The sequence below is a fragment of the Loxodonta africana genome, chromosome 4 (assembly GCF_030014295.1).
Source record: "Loxodonta africana isolate mLoxAfr1 chromosome 4, mLoxAfr1.hap2, whole genome shotgun sequence".
Classification (NCBI taxonomy): domain Eukaryota; kingdom Metazoa; phylum Chordata; class Mammalia; order Proboscidea; family Elephantidae; genus Loxodonta; species Loxodonta africana.
The window spans coordinates 123,482,970-123,507,298 of NC_087345.1; the positions used below are offsets into that span (position 1 = coordinate 123,482,970).

The 24,329-nt window shown below is 39.0% G+C and overlaps 1 protein-coding gene across 1 annotated transcript in view; it reads left to right on the forward strand.

The window, feature by feature from the left end:
- The first annotated feature begins 349 nt into the window (after positions 1-349).
- RERG (RAS like estrogen regulated growth inhibitor) overlaps positions 350-24,329 on the forward strand; it is a 155,932-nt gene continuing 131,952 nt past the window's right edge. Inside the window, exons 1-2 of the mRNA XM_010595152.3 lie at positions 350-504; positions 5,393-5,576. Coding sequence (XP_010593454.1) covers positions 5,516-5,576 — 61 coding nt within the window. The 5' untranslated portion in view covers positions 350-504; positions 5,393-5,515. The remainder of the gene's footprint in view (positions 505-5,392; positions 5,577-24,329) is intronic.

Genomic DNA, 24,329 nt, shown 5'->3' on the forward strand with positions numbered 1-24,329 from the left:
GTCAGGAACAGAAAACACGACAGAGTAATGCATTCGCACGCAAGGTTTTAACCAAGGAAAGCCGTCCTTCTGGGAGAACCTGGAGGCCAGAACACTGAAGAATGGAAAAGGAAAGCGTGTCTTCCGTGCGGCACGTAAAAGGCCGGTGATTGCACGTTCTCAGCCCAGGGAAGCCGTACGGCCGGAGGAGCGGGCTCCAGGCCCCAGTAGGGGGCGCCAGAACGCCGCACTGCAGCATCTCGGCGGCGGAGCGCGGCGGCCTTGGCCGGGCTCCGTTCCTGTCCTGCCGCAGTCCCTCGGCCGCTAGTCGGAGTGACTGAGGAGACCCACTGCTTCTCCACCAGCCCTTGCTGCTGCTACTGTTGCCGCTTCCACCCGTGTTCGCAGCTCAGCAACTCGGAACAGAACCTGCAGATTGGGCTGCGCAGCGTGGGAGGGATTCGCGAGCTTGGATCCGAACTTGCCAGGGACCGCGACTCTCCCTGGCCTGCAGAGTGTGAACAGGTGAGTGTCACACACGTGCCCAGGTGGCGTTTTCAGGAAGGCCCCCTGCAACCGTTTCCGAGCTCCTGAGCGCTCGGCCTTTGGGTTAGTACTCCTGGTCACTGGGTGCTCCCAGGGCAGCTTTGGGGTTCTCTGAAAGGGAGATGTGAGCGCCAGCGCCCAGGGCTTGACAGAGCTCTCTGAGCTGAAAATGCCCTTTTAACTTAGACTTCGTTTGCTTCCTAGACTGAGAACAAGTGGCCTGCAGCCCACAGTGGGCTTGTTTGTTTGTTTATCATCCCAGCATACCTGTTGCTTTCAGAACAGCGCTATAGCCAGGGGGCTTGTACAATTAACCTCATCATCAGTCGCCCTATGACGCTGCCTTGTGCTAAAATGGGGAGGGGGGGGGCATTCCTGGCAATGTGAGCAGGAAAACTTGATTTCCGAGCTAGAGAAGGGGTAGCCCAAAGACAACCTTATTTCATGACCAGACGAAGTTCCTTCCTTCCCTAAACAGCTGCACATTATTTGGATGAGACCATAAACCCAGAAGTTAGAAAAGCTAATACCTTAGGCAGTTGTATGCCTTCCCTCCCCCCGCAAGAGGAAGTAGGAAGCATGAACCTGGATAAGTATAGTCTTGAGAGTGATTTATGATGAATGAAACATTTCTTTAGATAATAATAATAGTAAAAAAGTTATTAGTGATCTAAATATCACAGGTCTAGTAGATTGGAAGCTCCTGGAAGGTAGTCAGTTTTTGTCTGTACACCCAGTGCGTTGTACATCATAAGGATACCTCCTAAGTGTGGAATGAATGAATGCATTAATGATAACAGCATTTCGAGGCTAATTTTATTTCCTCCGTTCTTTCTCAGCTTTCCTTTAGTTACTTTATGCTTACAAAAAAAAAAAAATTACATTTTTAATCTCCTTAATATCTAGATGTGACTTTAGCTTTAGGAGTGAGTAGGAATTCAGAAGTTTTTGTCCTAATAAAGTACAATCCACATAAAAAGTGAATGGCAGCTTCGAGACCCAGCCACAATCTTTCTGCATAACAGCATTAGAACAAGTGAGACTTCTTAGATCCATGTTATGGAAGGTCTCAGACGATGAATTATTTTGCACACTAGAAACTTGACAACAGGTCATTTATTATAATTTATACATTTTTCTTTGTTTTATTATCTTTGTCAAATGTAATTTTTCAAGGTTTTCATATGAGAAATAAAATGTATGTCGGTTTTGTGTCTTCCTTCAAGTGATTTTTCTGAACATAAGGTTGACAATAACCAGCTGCAACTTTATTAGGTTATAAATGAACAACAAACACCCTCAATTTCTCTTTCTTATGTGAAGTTCCGATGTCTTTGAGGCTATTCGGAAGTTACTGAAATATTTAACTTAAATGTTTTTTAAAAATCGTGTTTGATGACTGCTTTCATAGAGCAAAAATCAGACAGATGATTACTTGCATATTATATACATGGGAATATACAGTTTTGCATGAAATAGCAAATTATTGTTACACACGCACCAGACACTTGCATGTTGTGTTTCAAAGAAATGCTTGCCAGTAACTGTTCTCATTTAGAAATTATATGATCGATATATCTTGATAGAGTATACTTCTGTGATGAAGCACTGAACCTTAAACATAGAGACCTTTTCTTAATGAATGCATATAAAAATGACAAATTAGGGAATTCTTTTATCTTTAGCCAAAAGTATGGGGCTGGACAAGTTGCAGATGTTAAAACTTCTGGGTTTTGTCCTATTACTGATTACTGAGAAGGTTTTCATAATTGGGGATGAAGTGAAAAAAACAATAGGTAACGTTAATGTTGACCTTCTCATCTTCCAGAGGAAACTGTGGCACTTTGGAAAGCAGTAAATACAAAATTTGTTAGGTACAGACGGATGGCTTAAATGCATAATGAAAAAAAACAACTATGTGCTAATGTCTCTGTAGAAATACTTTTCCAAAAGGATTTGTACTTTTTTTTCTTTTCTCTTTCTTGAGAAGTACTTTTTGAAAATTTGTAGATGATGAAAAGCTGGAAGGAACGGTTAACACATCAAGATTACAGATTTGTGTTTAAAAAATATCTTTCCAGACTGGGAAAAATGGATGAAGACTGATGCAATTAAAAACCAAGAAAAAAAAAAACAAACAGTTGCTGTCGAGTCAATTCTGACTCATAGCGACCCTGTAGGACAGAGTAGAACTGCCCCATAGAGTTTCCAAGGAGCACCTGGTGGATTCAAACTGCCGACCTTTTGGTTAACAGCTGTAGCACTTAACCACTAGGCCACCAGGGTTTCCGTCAATTAAGTCTAACCAAAAAACCAAACCCCACTGCCATCAATTCCAACTCATAGTGACCCTATAGGACAGAATAAAGCTGCCCCACAGGGTTTCCAAGGCTGTAAATCTTCACAGAAGTAGACTGTCGCATCTTTCTGGCTGGTGGTTTGGACCCACCAACCTTTGGTTAGCAGCTGAGCACTTTAGCCACTGTACTACCAGGGGTCCTGGAGCAGTTAAGTTTAACAAGGATAAAAGTAAAACCTTGTATTTAAGTCTAAAGCATTGATTGTAGAAGTTCATAATAGAGGATTCTTCAATTCATGTAAAAGATACGAGCCTTAATTTGAGGGGTATGCTGCAATTCAACTACAGAATCCAGATAACCAAAAAACAAACTAAACCTGTTGCTATTACATTAATTCTCATTCATGGCAACTCTATGTGTTACAAGCTAGAGCTGAGCTCCATAAGCTTGTGATCTTTACAGAAGCAGACTGCCAGGTCTTTCTTTCATGGTGCTACTGGGTGGGTTCGAACCACCAACCTTTTGGCTAACAGCCAAGTTCAAACTGTTTGTGCCACCCAGGGACCTTACAATGTCCACATAAAGGGTGTTAAAAATCTCAGTGAGCTTTTACTGTGTCAGTCTGTCAAGTCACATTTTGAGTTGTGTTTATGGTTCTGGATGCCACTCTTTCAGAGAGGCTAAAATGGCACATGCCAGAGGAGAGCACTGCATATGGTGAAGAGCAATGACAAAGGTAAAAAAAAAAAAAAAACAGAAATCCGAACAGATAACGCTTGAAGGACAAGTGAAGTTGCTGGGTCTTGTTTTCCTAGAATATAGAATCCTAGGGTGAGGCAAAGGGCCCTAGTACCTGCTAGGCTACTTGAAGAGTTCTGAGTAAAAAAAAAAAAAAAGCTTGACTTTTTTTGAGTTATTTCATAGAACAAAACCAGGACAAATGAGCAGAAGTGACAGGGAAACAGATTAGAGCTCAGTATAAGACAGATAGTTCTAATTGGAGGTGCCTGGCTTGAAAGGAGACAGCCTTCAGAGGTAACTGACCTCACACAGGCGAGTGGTAGGTCAGTCACAGGATAACCTGCTGGTCATAGAGAAGGATCCTGCAATGGCTAGAGGATTCTTTAGATGACCCCAAGATTCTTTCCAACTTTGCATTTCCATGTTACTAAGACCCTAGGTGTCATTCCTAAGGTATACATCTATGGAAAGTGTGCTTACAATGTTATAAGAAGTCCCTGAGTGGTACAAAGAGTTAAGAGCTCAGCTGCTAACTGAAAAGTTGGAGGTTCAATCCATCCAGAGGCACCTCAGAAGAAAGATCTAGCAATACACTTCCGAAAACCCTACAGAGCACAATTCTACTCTGACATGTATGGGGTCACCATGAGTCAGAACTGACTCAATAGCGACTGGTATTGATTATCAAAACCAAACTAGTTGCTGTCGAGTCGATTCTGACTCATAGCAACCCTGTAGGACAGAGTAAAACTGCCCTCTATGTTTTCCAAGGCTGTGATCTTTACAGAAGCCCTGGTGGTGTAGTGGTTAAGTGCTACAGCTGTGAACCAAAAGGTCGGCAGTTCAAATCCGCCAGGTGCTCCTTGGAAACTCTATAGGGCAGTTCTACTCTGTCCTAAATAGTTGCTATGAGTTGGAATTGACTTGACGGCACTGGGTTTGGTTTTTGGTTTTGGTGATCTTTATGGAAGCAGACTGCCACATATTTCTCCTGTAGAGTGGCTGGTGGATTTGAACCACCAACCTTTTGGTTAGCAACCAAGTGCTTAACCACTGTGCCACCAGGGCTCCTTTGGTACTGATTACATTGTTACAATGCCATGTCCCAAGTGCTATATACTAATTGAGGTGGGTCCATAGAAAATGAATCAGAACTCTCAGGGTATGGCATTTATCTTTTGGGTAACACTTGTGTATCTTTTGAGCAATTTTGTGTATTTTGGGCATTGTGCCCAGCAAGATATAAAAATATAATCTGGCTTTTGTGTATCAATACCTGGAACACGTGTATCTGTCTTTTTTTTTTTTTGGCTGATCATGTGGTGCAATGTGAATTGAGGTGAAATTTAACCTTGAGATGCAAAATCAATTGTGTTCCTCTGGGGCTGGCTAATGTGAATGTAAATTATGTACCCCCCCCAAAAAAAAGAGGCACCAAAATGAGTATCCCGTCATGGGTGTTTGTACATTGAATGTTTACAGGCATATGGTAAATATATGTGTCCACATACTTGAAGCATTTGTTATCAATTATTGCCAAGAAACGATCCTTCATAAACAAGTTCCTTGAGGAAGTATTTTATAAAATGTTATTGTGTGTAGTGAAAAACACATTTTAGAACCAAACAGACCTAAGTCCAAGGCCTGGCTCTACCATTTGTTGAATAGTTTACAATAAAATACTATACACCTCTCACAGGATAATGGTGGAGACCAAACTAGAAAATGTTGATAAACTGGATGTCGGCTGGTATATAGTGGATATTTAACTAATATTAATTCCTTTCTCCAGTCATTTATGAATTCCCAAATCTCTTTTGTTTAAGGATTGTAGACTCTTCTACAATTGCAAAGATTTGCAATGATATGGTGAAGCCAAAGGCTGGAACCAAAAAGATTTTCTCAGCTCTTTAGTTTTAACAACAGTGAATTGTCTACCAACACACATCATGGCTAAAAGTGCAGAGGTCAAACTGGCAATATTTGGGAGAGCAGGAGTGGGCAAGTCAGGTAAGCTTTTGTTGTCGTTATTGTTGCTGTTGTTGTGTGTTTCTTCGTTATTGACTCCTTGGATTGGGTGGGGAAGGGGTGGTTGGCATTTCTCATATTCTCATGTAATGCTCTTTTAGTTGAAGTCACTTTTTTTTTGTCCAGAAATTTTATTTCAAATAACCAACTTTTCTGTATCCTTTTTCTTGTTCATGATAAAGTAACTTTGTTGAGAACACACCATGCAATGCCTATATCATAGGCCTTGGTATTCTGAGGACAGATATTAAACAAACCTCCAAAGAAACCAGATTGTGAAAATTAAAACAAAAACGTATTTTCTCTTTTCCTTCTACTGTATGATATCCTAAAGGACAGGTTTTATATCTCATTCATCTTGATGTTCTTAGCAACCAGCCCAACATCAAGAATATGTTGGGTGCTTAGTTAATAAATGCTCGTTGAATGAATACATCTTCACCAGACACAGGTTGCATTATTGTCTGACACTTCTAAATTTAGGAAATGCTGGTGAAAACTTATGAGTGCGTGACTTCAAGCAGGACAGCTATTGCCAGTGCCTCTGGCATGAATTTAAGTGATCACATTCTGGCTAACACTGATAATTCAGAGACTTTTTTCCTCCCACCTAAAAGATTTGTAGACCTTTAAGATTAAAGGTGAAATGGTAGAATTGAACATGTACCTAATCCAATTTGGAAAATATACCTTGGGTGTTAATGGTTAAAGATTGCTAAAGTAGATGTTGCGAAAAAGTCAGGGCAAGACGACTTTTCAGATAATGTTGCCTTAGTCTCTCACTGGAGGAAAAAACAATAATTGATTTTGCACACAGAGCTTTTAGTTCTCAGGAAAGAACTCAAACTGATATGTACTAGGTGGGTTTGTATAGAAGGAAGCCCCATTCGGAAATAAAATGGATAATCCGATACAACAGGTAATCTACATAATCCTAAACAAATAAATTAAAAAGGAAAACAACCTGTTGCCACTGAGTCAATTCCAACTCATAGTGACCCTATAGGACAGAGTAGAACTGCCCCACAGGGCTTCTAAGGAGCGGCTGGCAAATTCAAACCGCTGACCTTTTGGTCAGCAGCCGATCTCTTAACCACTGTGTCACCAGGGCTCCGAACAAATACATGTAAGTGTCTTTTAATTCTGTGACCAACCTCTCTTGCCTAACCAGGCTTTCTGGTTTGATTTCAGCAGTAATCTCCCATAAGTCTTTTTCCTCTCTTTTTTATTTTTTCAAGAGTGCTCTTTTCTGCTGTCACCCTTTTCTTCTACTTGCTGCTTGCTCTTGCCTCTGGCAGAAATCAAGCAAAGAAAATAGATAGTTGGCAAGGCTAACCAACTGCCAGCCTTTGCAAGATTGAAGATAGTTAAACTCCTCCCCATTAATCTCCTCAGTGTTTCCTGATGGCGTGAGAATCTAATTTCTGTAACTGGTGGAAGGATCTGGAGAATGAGGAAACTGTTCCAGTGAGTGGAGGGTGAAGGGAAGGGAGTGTGTGGGAATGCCTGTGCTGCCAGCAATAGCTCGTCTAAGGCCTTCATGAGTGAAGAATCTAGGCCTGGGGCTGGCGGTTTATTACTCATTCACACAAAATTTGCCATAGGCAATAAAGGAAGGGACTGTTAAGGGAAGGGACTTTTTAACCTTACATAATTTACCAAAATATACTTCACATGGATTAAAAAAAGAACATAAAACTAAAAATTGCGCTAAGAGAACCACTTAGCTGTATGAATATCCGTCCCCTTCCCATCTAAAACTACCTCAGAGCAACTTGTGTACCTCCTTCTGTTCAAGGTTGATCCGTCTGCCTGAACTTAGACTACAGTTTCCTTCATCTTCTCCAGAATCGTTTCAATTATTCGGTTATTACTCTCATTCTTTACTGTTTTCCCTGAAACATTTCTTTGTCTACCGTTCTGTTTTTCACTTTCCTCAAGCTTATGGTAAGTGGTCCCTGCCTTTGGCTGTCAGCTTTCTTACCTCCCATACATTGCTTAAAACATGACAGCCTTCCACTGTAACCATGCTACTGAAACTGCTTTTGCTAACGTCACCACCAAGCAACAACCAACAAATCTAATGAACATTTTCCAGTTCTTATCTTCTTAGACATCTTTTTACCATTTGACACAGTTAGCCACTTATTAGTTCCTTCCTTCCCTGGGTCCCATGACATCACACTTCCTGGTATTCCTAGTACCTCTCCATCACCACTTACCAGCCACCTTCATGGGCTGCTCTTCATCTGCCCATCTCAAAAATTAGGGCTCCTGAGGCTGGGTTGGGGTTCTATACATTATCTTCTTTTATTCTTACTCAGCACCCTCTCACTAGGGGTGAGTCCTCACACCCAGAGCTGAAGCTAACACCTGTATACCAAGAACAATTCTGCTGACCTAAGTTTTATTTCCTGTAAAATGCAGGAGTTGAACTCATTCATTAGAGTCCTTTCTAACTCTAAAATCCTCTGGTTCTTGATTCATGAACTGTCTTTGGATACGTTTCTCTATCTGCCTTGGATACATTTCACTATTTGTGTTTATTTTTACTTACTTAAGAATTACAGTGATAGACTACATGCTTTCAAACAATTGCCATTTTATCTGTCATCTATATACAGGATTTTCCTATTTCATCATTAGACTGTTTTCCTGAAACCTTGTAACTACACATCACATTTTAAGACAGTATCGGTTTGACTTATGCATGGGAGACAATTTTGAGACCCTTTCCTATGGTTCTGAGAAAATAACCACAGGCTACTTCATATCTGTGAATGTTGAAAACGGACTGTAGCAATATTGCATTCATGCTTATCTAATTCTTTATTAATATGGATATACAGTGTCTCTGCATAGCCATTGTACCCATCTATGGGAGAAACTGTATCAGTCTTATGAGTAGACCTCTGCAAGAAATTATACTTGCTGGTGGTGCAGTGGTTAAGAGCTACAGCTGCTAACCAAAAGGTCAGCAGTTCAAATCCACCAGCTACTCCTTGGAAACCCTGTGGGGCAGTTCTACTCTGTTCTGTAAGCTCAGTATGAGTTGAAATTGACTGAATGGCAGCAGGTTTGGTTTGGTTTTTTATTGGAATGTAACTGCAGTTCCTCACTTATTCAAATACCCCTCAAGAGTGGTCATACCTCCGCATGGTCCCAAACATACATCATCTGATCTGTGGGACTTTTAAGGGTTTAGAATTTAATTTCTCTTCAGTCACCCAGTTGAGGAAGTACCCATAAGGGAGGCAGTTTGAGATCTTGAAAGGGTGAAAACTGAGTGTTTCTGATTTGACTTGGGCCTGACTGAATTTTCTCAGAGGCCTCGATATGACCAGATAGTAAACCCAGAATCCCCTCTACTTTTCCCCACACACCATGCTAAATTGGAACTTGGGGTATATAAAATCATATTGTCCATAGACTAAAAGAGAGAGTAGTATGGCTAGGATTCAAGAGCAAGAGTTCCAAAGCCAAACTGTTAAGTTTGACTTACAATTCCACCCTTTACTAGCTGTGTGAACTTGCCAACCTTGACAAGTTACTTAACTGTCTCAATTTCCTCAACTATACAAAAAGAAGAAACCCTGGTGTAGTAGTTAAGAGCTATAGCTGCTAACCAAAAGGTCAGCAGTTCAAATCCACCAGGCACTCCTTGGAAACTCTATGGGACAGTTCTACTCTGTCTTATGGGGTCACTATAAGTCGAAATCGACTCGACGACAATGGGATACAAAAAGATATCATAGTGCCTTCCTCAAGAGTTGAGGCCTTGATGGCGCAGTGGTAAAGAGCTCAGCTACTAATCAAAAGGTCAGCAGTTTGAATCCTTAGAAACCCTATGGGCTAGTACTACTCTGTCCTATAGGGTTGCTATAGGGTCACTGTAAGTCAGAATCAACTCCGTGGTAATGGGTTTTTTTTTTTTGGGTTGATATCTCAAGAGTTGTTATTAATATTGACTGTGTCATTACATGCAGGTTACTTAGAACAGCACCTGACCCAAAGTAAGTATCCAAATACTGGCTTATATTATTATGCTATTTTGAGGTATATTTATTTAATGGAGCCCTGGTGGCACAGTGGTTAAAGCATTTGTCTGTTAACCGAAAAGTTGGTGGTTCGAACCCACCACTTGCTCCATGGGAGAAAGATGTGACAGTCTGCTTCTGTAAAGATTTGCAGCCTTGGAAACCCTATGGGGCAGTTCTGCTGTGTCCTATAAGGTTGGTATTGACTGTACGGCAGTGGGTTTTAGGTTTGGTTTATTTTAATTTGTAAGTTATCTAGTGAAAACCTGCAAAGATATGTTTATATTCAAGTGAGTATTTTGGTTTTCAGTAAAGTTTAAAAGCTTATAAGGCAAAACTCTTAGATCCCTACACAGCATACTCTCAGTTCTCTCTCTCTCTCCCCGCCTCATCCAAAGTCTGGTTAATGTCAATTGCGGTTTGACCACTGACGATCATAACAATACTTGTCATGGCTTATACTCATTCTTGGAAAAATAGCCAGAAGTATGTGAGTGTTATCAATAAATTAACACCCTTCAATTTGGAAGTACTTTCTGGTATGTGGTATGTGAGCTTCCTAAATCCAGGCAATAGATAGACTCTGTATGTTTAAAGTAGAATTTAACATTAACCAGCAAGTTTTGGTTGACAGGTTGACCATAGAAATGTCAGCACAGTCAAAATTTAATAATGTGCTAATTACTAGGGAGCACTGATAAAAAATACGTGCGAAGGATATGTAGTGTGTGTGTGTGAGAGACGGAGAGAGAGAAGTATTTACATTTAAACGGTCTGGTATATTGGAAGGATTCTTCTTTCTGCCTAATTTTACCTCACAGTTCTGTAATCAAGTGAGCTTGCTTGCTTAGGAACCATTATGAACATGGGTGAGCTGCAAAGTACAGGGTCCTGCTTTTTCCCAGCCCGTTCCATCTATTCACACCCCGTCAGGGTAAACATTTACTTTCACTGGGTAAATGCAATATATAGAGCATAGATTTCCTTCTTTGTGTGCATCAGCCTAAGGTTTGACAGGCTCCCAGTAACAGTGAGACCTGCCAATAAACCTAGAATGCACACTGCATTTATTTAGGATAAATGAATGCTTCCTGGATTCATATTCTTCAAATATGTAGTAAGTGTGGGAAGGGCTGATAGAGAAAAGTACTGGAATTTTAAATTTAGCTTCACAGCTGACAGTCTCATTTTAAAATTGAGATACTGGTGCCATAGCTAAATATATTTCTTGAAAGGACTAGTCTCAAAGTTAATTGAGTAATGCTATCCTTTAATTCAAAAGCCAATTGATGCACTCATCCATGAAGGCTTAAGTTCATAGACTCAGACTGCTAGGCTATAAATTGGGTGCCAAACCCAGACAAGCTTGTGATTTCCCCCCCGCCCTTGGCACAAAGAGAAGTGATTTATATTTTTCTCCTCTTTCTTGTTCTTGCCTGCTTTTTTTTTTTTTTTTTTTTCTCTCTCCCTGTCAATTATAAAAAAGTTTTGAAAAGCTTTTTTCAGTCTTGTTCTCATGTCAGACAGGGACAATTCTTGTTTTAAATGTGACTTTTTCCAATAAGCACACAAAACTTCTTTAATATATATGTGTACTTCGTGGCTAGGGTATGTTTCTGTGATCGCATATGTATTAAGCAAAAACGGCAACATCGATAGTATCTTTGGTAGGTTAGTTTTCTCATGCTATAGAACTAACCTTTTGTCTTCTAGAACTTTTTCTATACTTTAGTAGCTATAAGTTCTTCCCCTTTCTTCAGACTCAGTGGTGTAGTACAATGCTCTTTGAACTTGGTTTTCAAACTACTTTTAACAGAGGAGGAGAATAAATCAGGGGATTTGGCATTTGTAAGCATCTCATTACAATCATGTAATTATTTTGCAGGTTTTATTAATTAATAAAATATACATACAATTTGATATTAATCTATAATATATCTAGAGTTGTTTGAATATTAAAATGATTCAAACCAAAACTCAATGACTAAAATGGACTCTTCAGGAAGGTATATAAAACCAAAAACCAAACTCACTGCCATTGAGTCAATTCCGACTCATAGTGACCCTATAGGACAGAGTAGAACTGCCCTGTAGGGTTTCCAAGGCTGTATATCTTCATGGAAGCAGACTGCCACATCCTTCTATGAAGCAGATGGTGGGTTCGATCCACAGACCTTTTGGTTAGCAACCAAGTGCTTTAACTGCTGTGCCACTGGGGCTCCTTCAGAAAGATACATAGCAAGTTTATATGGTGGCTTCAATAACACCTAGGCTTCAGGACCAGGTTGGAGACCATAGGATCACAGCATTGGCTCTGCACATAGCATGTATGTGAACATTCTCAACAGCCCTGGACCTCAGTTTTTACGTCTTTAACGTCACAGTCAGTTCCCTAAGGTCTTGGGCATTATTGTTCTAAGAGTCTATAATAGTAATAGTAAGTTTTCTGGAAAAAGTTTTGTCTAGATAAGAAGAGGGACAGACCGTGTTTCAGATGGGTGCAGACCTAGCCAAGCTCCTAGAAATGAGGGGGTGTGTGTATGTATGCGACAGGAGAAACTTTTCCTAGGTGGTTCTTGAAATTGAAGGTCCATCGGTTCCTTGTGTGGTTAGAGGAATAATTGATTTTAAAAGATTGAACCAAGAGGAGGATGGTGACATTGAGACTAATTTGGATGGTTTGAGGGCTAGAAAAATAACCTTTCTGTTGTCATAAAATATGGTGACCTGTGGCTTTCAAGCATTTAAATTTCCTTTACCTGAAAAAATGGAAATGCAGAAAGAGGCAAATAATCTAGATGAGTTGATTTTCATTTGTTTCTTCCACCTCAGGAGGAATAAAAGGATGTTTTCAAATTGTAGGCTTTTACTTATGGCTGTGTATAAAAGCCAGAGCTCGATGTAAGTCATAAGTCATTGCTTACTTTTCCTGTATGCCCAGGAAGAAAAGCAAGATGAGGAATGGTACTTTAGAGGACTTAGGAAAAGAAAAGAAAATAATAATAAAATCAATTGTTCATTGGTGGTGGTTGAACATTTTTTAGGATGGCAATAAGCAATTCTTATTTAAGGCTTTTCCCTTTAGAAAAATATGGTTAGGGAGTGTCATGGGTTGAATTGTGTCTCCCAAAAGTATATGTATCAATTTAGCTAGGCCATGACTCCCAGTATTGTGTGATTGTCCACCATTTTGTCATCTGATGTGATTTTCCTATGTGTTGTAAATCCTGCCTTTATGACGTTAATGAGGCAGAACTCAATCTACAAGATTGGATTGTGTTTTGAGCCAATATCTTTTGAGATATAAAAGAGAGAAGCAAGCAGAGAGACAGGGGGACCTCATACCACCAAGAAAGCAGCACTGGGAGCACAACATGTCCTTTGGGCCCAGGGTTCCTGTGTGGAGAAGCTCCTAGTCCAGTAGAAGACTGAGGACAAGGACCTTCCTCCAGAGCCAACAGAAAGAGAAAGTCTTCCCCTGGAGCCGACACCCTGAATTTGGACTTCTAGCCTACTAGACTGTGAGAAAATAAATGTATCTTTGTTGAAGCCATCACACTTGTGGTATTTCTGTTATAGCAGCACTAGATAACTAAGAAAGGGAGGAAACAAATACTGGAAGCAAAACAAAAAATGTTTTTCAAAGCCAAAAGGATATAGCTCTGTCATTGCTTCTTCCTACTGGAATATATTATTAAAAGTCAATTGTCCTTTATTTGTAGCTGATGACTAATTTATCCATTGATATATTGTTTCTGTGGGTAAATATTAGCTATCCATCAATTCCATTTTGATTTTGGCTTGTTTTCCTGGCAGCCAACAAGGGCTACCTTTGATGGAAGGGAGTGACGAAAATTTTAAATCATCCTTGTAATTCCCGTTTTTATTCCTGGTATTTCTCCAGCTTATGGGTTTGGGGAAACCAGCCAAATTTTCAAGGTGGTACTGGCCTTGAAGCCAAAATTCCAGTGCAGACACATCTCTGTTGCTTTAGCTGTCTTTGAAAATTGATGTGGTTTCGGAAAAACGGTAATAATTTCCTCCACCTTAAAAATAAGAGTAGTTATATTTGTAAGGGCAAATCTGTCTGAAATAGGTAATTTCAACACAGAATAAACAAACATATATAATATATATAATGGAGCCCTGGTGGTGCAGTGGTTGAGAGCTTGGCTGCTAACCAAAAGTTCAGCAGATATATACATACATACATACATATATGTATGTATGTATGTATATATCTGCTGAACTTTTGGTTAGCAGCCAAGCTCTCAACTATAAAAAAAAAAAAAACACAACTATACATATATGTATATGTATAGTTGTTGTTGTTAGGTATGGTTGAGTCAATTCTGACTCATAGCAACCCTGTGTGACAGAGTAGAACTGCCCCACAGACTTTTATTAGCAGTAATCTTTCTGAGTCGCTATGAGTTGGAACTGACTTGACGCATCTAACAACAACAGCAATCTTTATGGGAGCAGATCACCAGGTCTTTCTCCCACCAAGCCACTGGGTGGGTTCCAATCACCAAATTTTCACTTAGTAGGTGAGTGCTTAACCATTGCACCACCAGGGATATATATGTATATAGAGAGAGATATAGATATATGCACATATATATACTACCTGAAATCACCCAGCTTGTTGGTGCCACAGCCAAGTCTAGATGCAAGACTTTTGCAACTTTACTACTAAATGTTTTCATTTTGTATTACCCAGTTCTTTTCTATATCCTTCTCAAACATAAACATCTTATAGCAGGAAATGAGATGATCATAGAATTTCATAATATGAACTTTGTGAAACCTGATGAATTTTTTTATAAGAACTTTCAGTAATTAATGAATAACCAAGTCACAGCAAAGCCCCTTGGGCATACAGGCTGTGTGGTCAGTCAGTATAGGAAAGAGTCTACGTATACGAAGAAGCTCCCTCGTAATGCAGGATTCCATTTGTTGCACCCTTGGATCAAGTATAAGGAAGCTAATTAATCATCTTCTGTTAAAGAATGAGTTTTTGCATTGTTATGGAAAAGGAATACATTGCACGATGTCCTGGCAGTATGATTTAATGAGAAAAGCACACAACTGATTGAAAAGATTGTGGTTTAAAACCAACGTCATTCTATCTATGTCTCTTTTTATTCATCTGTTAAATGAAACATTAATTTGCTCTTTTTTAAAAAACAATGATTTGGGTAAAATAAAGTAAAATTATGGCTTCGAAGGTACTTTGAAAAATTGGAAGTGTGATACAAATGTGATCTTAATATTAAGTTGGTCTTATTGAAAGCCACCCAGTTCTTCTCCCACATTCCTTAACATTCGTGCTTGGAAAAGCAGTATGGTGATTTCTTTGGCTGTTCATCCCAGAGGCCATATGAGTACACTCAGTTCAGCAGTTGGCTGGTAGTGTACCCTTGCTGAGGACATGGCAGGGGAGGAACATTACAGACTATCCAGAAGGTGTAGTTTCTATGCTTTAGGAATTTGCTGTTTAAGATATGTGAAATGAGCAGATACTGAGTTGATTTTTTAGGGTAAGTATGTAAAGGGATCAAGCAGGGGAGGAGAGTTTAGGAAAATGACAACTTAATCTGCCTCATTGGAGAAGGAACTATTGCATCTTATAGAATTTTTGAAACTCAAATCTTATCCCTATTAAAAATGAAAGTTTTAAAAACATTTTAACTTTTTTCATAGAAAATTTTCTCAAATAGTATTTTTCTTGCAACTAAGTATGATGTTCCAAAAAAACCAAACCTGTTGCCGTCAAGTCCATTCCAGCTCAGCGACCCTATAGGACGGAGTAGAACTGCCCCATAGGATTTTCAAGGAGCGGCTGATGGATTCCAACAGCTGACCTTTTGGTTAGCAGCGTTCTCTTAACCACTGCGCCACCAGGGCTCCAAATATGATGTTAAAAAAAAAAAAAAAAACGGTTGCCATCAAGTCGATTCCGGCTCATAGCAATCCTATAGGACAGAGTAGAACTGCCCCATACAGTTTCCAAGCATGATATATTAGGGGTAGGTGCTCTTTATCAAGTTGGGGAACAGTGCCATCACTAGGGTTGGTGTCACCCAGTGTGGTAACTCATGGTGTCACCCCCCTCATGCTAATCACTGCAGTATTATAGCTAAAACACCAGAAAATCTGACAATCAGCAACTATAAAAACACTGGCAACAACAAAAGCAACAGTGCGTGCTTGTAGCATGTGCAGACAAAACCAGATGATTCGAAGTGTCTTTGTAATTGGGTAATAATGACATCTCTGACCCTAGTGCATTAGAAGGTTCAAAAAGTAAATTAGAACAGAGCTTTGGCCTTGTGGGTATATTGATACATGTAAACGGGACTTACAAAACATTTTTTTTGTTGTTATCATTAACTACAGAGATAGTTTTATAAAAAAATAATAAATTTCGCTGAAATACTGCCCCAAAATTTTACAGACAGTTGTTTTGGTGTCGCCACCGCCCCCCGACAGTGTCACCTGGTGCATTCTGCAGCCTCTGCACCCCTCTAGTGATGCCACTGTTGAGGAAAAAAAAAAAAAAGGAAGGTCCCGTTTATCCCTGGTTTGCTGAGAATTTTTATCATGAATGGGTGTTGGATTTTGTCTGTGCTTTTCCTGTATCAATTAATATGATTACGTGATTTTTCTTATTTAGCCTGATGCTGTGATGAATTACATTAATCAATTTTCAAATATTGAACCACCCTTGAATACCTGAATACCTCACTTAGTTGTAGTGTATAATTCTTTTTGTATATTGTTGGATTTAATTTGCAAGTATTTTGTTGAGAATTTTTACATCTATGTTCATGAGAGATATTGGTCTATAGTTTTCCTTTCTTTTAATGTTTGTCTGGTTTTAGTACAAGGATAATGCTGTCCTAATAGAATAAATTAAAAAGTGTTTCCTGTGCTTCTTTTTCCTGGAAGACATTGTAGGGAATTGGTATCTTTTCTTCCTTAAATGCTTGGTAGAATTGACCAATGAAACCATCTGGGCCTGGTGCTTTCTGTTTTGGAAGGATAGTAATTATTGATTCACTTTCCTTAATAGATGTAGATCGTTTCAGATGATCTATTTCTCCTTGTGTTAGTATTGATAGATTGTGTCTTTTAAGGAACTGGTCTCTTTCATTTAAGTTACCAAATTTGTGAGCACATAGTTGTTTATGAGATTCCTTTATTATCTCTTTAATACTTACAAGACATTAGTAGTAATGACCCCTCTTTGGAAACCCTGGAGGTGTAGTGGTTAAGTGCTACAGCTGCAAACCAAGAGGTTGGCAGTTTGAATCCACCAGGTGCTCCCTAGAAACTCTCTGGGGCAGTTCTACCCTGTCCTATAGGATCGCTATGAGTCGACTCTACAGCAGTGGGGTTTTTTTTTTTTTTGGTTTGGACCCCTCTTTTATTTCTGATACTAGTAATTTGTATCTTCTGTCCGTTTTCATTGGTTAGGCTAGCTAGAGGTATATGACTTTTATTGATCTTTTCAAAGAACCAGTTTGTGGTTTCGTTAATTTTCACTATTGTTTTCCTGTTTTCAATTACATTGATTTCTGCTCTAACTTTTTTTCTTTTCTTCTGCTTGCTTTGTATTTAATTTCTTCTTCTTTTCCATTTTCCTGAGGTAGAAGCTTTGATTACTTATTTTAGATCTTTATTTTTTCTAACATATGCGTGCAATGCCGTAAATTTTCCTCTAAGCACTGCTTTCACTACATTCCACAAATTTTGATAAGTTGTATTTTCATTTAGTTAAAATATTTTTAAAATTTCTCTTGAGATTTATTATTTGACTCAAGTGTTACTTAGAAGGTGTTGCTTTATCTCCAAATATTTTGAAATTTTCTAGCTATCTTGCTGTTATTAATTTCTAGTTGAATTCTATTATGGTTTGAGAGCATACTTTGAAAGATTTCTATTCTCTAAAATTTGTTAAGGTGTGTTTTATGGCCCACAATGTGGTCTATCTTGGTGAATGTTTCATTGAACTTGAGAAGAGCTTGTATTCTGTTGTTGCTAGATGAAGTAGTCTATAAATGTAAGTTAGATCCAGTTGCTCGATGGTGCTGTTTAGTTCAACTATATCCACTGATTTTCTTTATTGGTAGGTGGGCATTGAAGCCTCCAACTATAGTAGTAGATCAATCTATTTCTTCTTGCAGTTCTCTAATTTTTTGTCTTATGTATATTGATACTCTGGTGTTAGGCACATACACATGGCCGTTGCTGTTGTTAGTTGCTGTCAAGTCAGCTCCGACTCGTGGTGACTCCGTATAATAGAATGAAATGTTGCCCAGTCCTGCGCTATCTTCGTCATCTTTCATATGTTTGAGCTCATTGTTGTAGCTATTGTGTCAATCTTTCTTACCGGGCCTTCCCTCATTTTGCTGACCCTCTACTTTACCCATCGTGATGTCGTTTTCTAGGGATATTCACATTAAGGATTGTTATATTTTCTTGAAGAATTGACCCCTTTATCTCTGATATTTTTCCTTTCTCTGAAATTCGCTTTGTCTGGAATTAATATAGCTACTCTAGCTTTCTTTTGATTAGCATTAGCATGGTTAAGTTTTCTCCATCCCTTTACTTTTAATCTATCTGTGTCTTTATATTTAAAGTGGGTTCCTTGTAGACAATATATAATTTATAGTTGGGTCTTGTTTTTCTATCCATTGTATCGGTAATTAAAACATTGACATTTAGAGTGATTATTGATAGAGTTAGATTAATATTTACCGTATTTGTAACAGTTTTCTATTTGTTGCCCTTGTTCTTCTTCTTCCTTTTTTTCTTTGTCTTCCACTCTTTTTCTGCTTTCAGTTGTTTAATTGAGCATTTTATATGATTCCATTTTCTCTCTTCCCTTAGCATATTTATACTTATTTTGAAAGAAAAAAATTAGTGGTTGCTCTAGAGTTTGCAATATATATGTACAAGTAACCTAAATTCATTTTCAAATACCACCATGCCACTTGATGGGTAGTGCAAGTACCTTATAACAGAGTATTCCTGATTTATCCCTCCTGTCCCTTTTACACTGCTGTCATTCATTTTACTTCTCTATAAGGTATAGTTACCTGACACATTGTTGCTATTATTATTTTGAACAAATTTTTACCCATTATATCAAATAAGAGTAAAAAAGTAAAGATTTTTTTTATCTTTGTTTATCCCTGCTGCCTTTAATGCTCTCTTTCTTTCTTTATGTAGATCTGACCTATCTCATTTCCTTCTCTGTAAAGAACTTCTTTTAACATTTCTTACAAGGCAAGTCTACTGACAACAAATTTTCTCAATTTTTGTCTCAGAAGGCCTTTATTTCTCCTTCACTTTTTAAAAATCATTTCTTTTATTTTTGTTGTTGTTGAGAATACACGCAGCAGAACATATACCTAGTCAAGAATTTCTACATGTAAAATTCATTGACATTGGCCACATCCTTCAAGCTGTGCAACCATTGTCACCCTCTTTTTCCTTATTGTTCCTCCCCCCTTAGCAAACTCACTGCCCCCTAAGTTTCCTATTTAATACAGGTTCCCTCACTATCTGAAAGTAGAGCGTTCCTGTGAAATCTTTCATAAGCCGAAAGGGCATGAAGCTAAGAAACAATTACCATTAATTTTATATGGGAAAAAATTTTTTTACTGATTTTCTTTTTATTGTGCTTTAAATGAAAGTTTACAAATCAAGTCAATCTCTTATACAAAAACTTACACAAGCCTTGCTATGTACTCCTAGCTGCTCTCCCCCTAATGAGACAGCACATTCCTCCTCTCCACCCTATATTCCCTGTGTCCATTCAAGCAGCTCCTGTCCTCCTCTGCCTTCTCATCTTGCCTCCATATATGGGAAAAATATTTGCACATTCCGAGACCCCAAGAAATACCTACCAAATCATACCAAATAACACATAAAACCCTTACAAACTCTCTTAGACTATTCTAATGCCTTAGAACACATTTTGCTAATGGATGCACAAAATAAATCAAGATAAAGTACAGATACTCACAGACATAGGTCAAAGCCATGATTGCTTGATCCTGAGATACTGAGCGTAGTTCCTGGGGAAGGAGCTTGGCGACGCCACACTCCCTGCTGGTGATGCGCACTACTTCTTTAACTATTCATTACAAAATAAATGCTGAATGCTAGTTTTGCTTTTCACTTTTTTTGGTAAAAGCAAAAATCCTCTTCAAATTTCTTTTGGTTGTTGAAAACAGGTACTAATGTAGGTATTTCATAAAAACGAAGTGAAGTAAAGTGAACTTTCAAAAAGTGAAGGATACCTTATTTCAAGTTGCTGTTGTCAATTTGATCCCATATGTTAGTTGTTAGGTGCCGTTGAGTTGGTTCCAACTCATAGCAACCCTATGTACAACAGAATGAAACACTGCCTGGTCCGGTGTCATCCTCACAATCATTGTTGTGCTTGAGCCCATCGTTGCAGCCACTGTGTCAGTCCATCTCCTTGAGGGTCTTCCTCTTTTTCACTGACTCTCTGCTTTACCAAGCATGATGTCCTTCTTCAGGGAGCAGTCCTTCCTGATAACATGTTCAAAGTATTTGAGATGAAGTCTTACCATCCTTGCCACTAATGAGCATTCCAGCTGTACTTCTTCCAAGACAGATTTGTTCCTTCTTCTAGCAGTCTATAGTATATTCTATATTCCTTGTCAAGTTTTGGGTTTGCTAATACCATAATTCAAAGGCATCAATTCTTCTTCACTCTTCCTTATTCATTGTCCAGTTTTCACGTGCGTATGAGGCGATTGAAAACACTATGTCATGGGTCAGGCTCACCTCAGTCCTTAAAGTGACATCTTTGATTTTTAACACTCTAAAGAGGTATTTTTTTTTTAAAGAGGTATTTTGCAGCAGATTTGCCCAATGCAATGCGACATTTGATTTCTTGACTGCTGCATCCATGGGTGTTGACTGTGGATCCAAGACTATGGATCCAAGTAAAATGAAATCCTTGACAACTTCTATCTTTTCTCCTGTTATCATGATGCTGCTTATTGGTTCAGTTGTGAGGATTTTTTTTTTTGTCTTTATGTTGAGGAGCAATCCATACTGAAGGCTGTAGTCTTTGATCTTCATCAGTAGGTGCTTCAAGTCCTCTTCACTTTCAGCAAGCAAGGTTATGTTATCTGCATATCGCAGGTTATTAATGAGTCTTCCTCCAATCCTGATGCCTCGTTCTTCTTCATATAGTCCAGCTTCGTGGATTATTTGCTCAGCATACAGATTGAACAAGTATGGTGAAAGGATACAACCCTGACGCACACCTTTCCTGACTTTAAACCATACAGTATCCCCTTGTACTGTTTGAATGACTGCCTCTTGATCTATGTACAGGTTCCTCATGAGCACAGTTAAATGTCACCATGTGTCTGTCAGCTTGTCAGACTGTGGTGGCTTGCACGTTGATGTGACACTGGAAGCTTTGCTACCAGTATTTCAAATTCCAACAGGTTCATCCTTGGTGGACAGTTTCAGCGGAGCTTCCAGACTAAGACAGACTAGGAGGAAAGGCCTGGCAGTCTACTGAAAAAATTGGCCAGTGAAAACTTTATGAATAGCAGCGGAATATTGATCCCATACAGATAGTTCTTAAAAGTGTACAATGCTCAATGTAGACATTTTTTACTGGCCAGTTATTGTTTGGTTTTAAGAAGACTTCAGAGGATATTTTTGGTTTAAGATTTAAAGATTATCTCAGGGCAATAGTTTCTAGAGTTCATCCAGCCTCCGTGGCTCCAGAAAATCTGGATTTCAGAACAATTTGAATGAATGGATAAACAAAATGTGGTACATACACAAAATGGGTTACTACTCTGCCAGAAAGAGAAGTGAAATCTTAATACATGCTACAACACAGAGCCTGAAGACATTTTGCTGAGTAAAATAAGTCAGTCACAAAAGGACAAATATTGTATGACCTCACTTATATAAAAAGAACAGAACAGGCAGATGTATGGAGACCAAATTTTATTAGTGATTAGCAGGGGCAGGGGGGAGGTGGGGAGGAGGAGGTTATTGCTTATATAGCACTGAGTTTTGGTTTACGGTGATCGAAAAATTGCATTTATTAAGGATAGGGTTGCAAAGCCTATTAATGTAATTGCTATCAATTAGTTGTACACCTGTAAATAGTTGAGTTGGCAAAAATTGTGTAATAGATATATCACAACAACACACACACACAAAGCAGCTGCTGAAGCTGATTATGTACAACCAAACATCTCATGGGATTTGGTTTCTTGATTTGGAGGTTTAGGGACATGGTTTCATGGGACATCACAGTTAATTGGCCTGACATCATGCTTAGTGCTTCCAGCTCCTAATTTGTTGTGTAGTGCCTGGGGTCTTAAAAGGTTGCAAGCAGCCATCAGGGTACAGCAATTGGTCTCTAATCACCTGAAGACATAGGGGAAAAAGGAGAGTCAGAAAGAGGAGGAAGACTCTGAATGTGTAGCTAATTGCCTGCATAAACAGTTGCCTGCTTTACCATGAGACCAGAAGAACTGGATGGTGCCAGATACCGTCACTGAACACTTCGATCAAAGATTCTATAGAAGAATCCTGATCAAAAGGAAGAAAATATAAATTTCAAATTCTTGGTTCCTTTTGAAAGATAATTTCACTAGAGATAAAATTCCAGATTTTTTTTTCTGTTAGTTCTCTTAATATTTCATTCCACCGTCTTCTTGCTGCCATGGTTTCTGAAGAGAGGTCTAATATATAATTCTCATCCTTATTCCTCTATAGTCAAGGTCTTTTTTCCCTCTGGTTTCTTTCAAGATTTTCTCTTTGTAGATTTTTTAGTATTTATATTGCTTGGTGTTCTCTGAGCTTCCTGTGGTTTATCTTGGTGAATATTCCATGTGAATATGTGGTTTAGTGTCTGTCATTGATTTTAGAAAATTCTCAACTGTTATTACTTAAAATATTTCTTCTGTTCCTTTCTCTCTTCTCCTTTGGTATTCCCTTTACACATATGTTAGAGCCCTGGTGCTGCAGTGGTTTAGAGCTATGGCTGCTAACCAAAAGGTCGGCAGTTTGAATCCACCAGCCACTCCTTGGAACCCTATGGGGCAGTTCTACCCAGTCCTATAGGGTTACTATGAGTCAGAATCGACTTGGTGGCCATAGATTTGTTTTGTTTTGTTTACATATATGTTACACCTTTTGTAATTGTCCCACAGTCCTTGGCTAATCTGTTCTGTTTTTTTATTTTTATTTTTTTTCCTCTTTGCATTTCAGTTTTGGAGGATTCTATTGACATATTTTCAAGCTCACTTACTCTTTCCTTGGCTGTGTCCAGTCTACTGATGAGCCCATCAAAGGCAGTCTTCATTTCTGTTAGTGTTTTTGGTTTTCAGTATTTTCTTTTGATTCTTACTTAGAGTTTCTATTTGTCTCCTTACATCACCCATCTGTTCTTATATGTTGTCCACTTTTTCCATTAGAGCCTTTAGCATATTAATCGTAGTTATTTCCAATTCCAGGTCTGATAATTCCAGAACCTCTACCATATACGAGTCTGGAACTGTTGCTAACTTTGACTCCTCAAATTATGTTTTTGCCTTTTAGTACAGCTTCTATTTTATTGAAAGACACACATGATGTATTGGGTAAAGGAACTGAAATAAATAGGTCTTTAGTGTAAAGCTTTGTATTTATCTGGCAGAGAATTATGCAGAATTTACTGTTAGCTGTAGGTGTCAGAGGCTAAAATTTCCACCTGTGTCCTTGTTTTTGTCTCCCCTGTTGTGAATTTCCCTGGAAACTCCTTTCAAATAGTACCTGAGGTGTGCAGGTGTTTCAGCTGCAATTCCCTGTTATACAGGAGCCCTGTTGATGGTGGTAAGGAGCTCTCATGGCGTGGTGGTTAAAGCGCTCAGCACTAACTGAAAGTTTGGCAGTTGGAAACCACCAGCTGCTCCTTGGGAGAAAGATGTGGTGGTCTTCTTCTGTAATGATTACAGCCTTGGAAACCCTCTGGGGCAGTTCTACTCTGTCCTACAAGGTCACTATGAGTCAGAATCGTCTCAACGGCAATTGGTTTTGTTTTGGTGATAAGGTGTGGGGGGAGGGGAAATGTTCTATACTTGTATGATTAGGTCTCAGTTTTCTAGTCTTTTATTAAGAAAGCCTTTGCCCTTGGGCTGTGATCTTCCTCAGTGCTGCTGAGCTTTATTTCCCTCCCCACTTAGGTGAGACAGGAAGGCTAGAGGGAGCTGGAGTTGGATATTTCCCTTTCTCCAGGTCACTTAAGCCAAAACCAAACCAAATCCATTGCCATAGAGCAGATCAGTTACGCTCCAGTAAAATAGTTTCCCTTGAGAACAGGTGGTTGTTAAGGAGGCCAGAGTGTTCAAGGCTTATCTCAAAATTTTACTTTTCCCCCCATTCTGAGAAAGCAAGAAGGAATTTTTCACTAATCTTCATCTAAGAACTTGATGGTGCTCCTGGAGAAGAGGATGTGGGCCTCCTTAAGGCTGAGCTCCCAGGAGTTTTTAATCTCTCAGATTAATTTATGCTCAACTTTCAGCAATTATTCACTTACTCTTTCAGTGTTCCTACCAGGCTTCAGCAGCGGCTTCAGCCCCTGGTAAGCTGTGATTTTATGTGCCTCTGTCTTCAGTTTTGGGGGTGTGAGTTT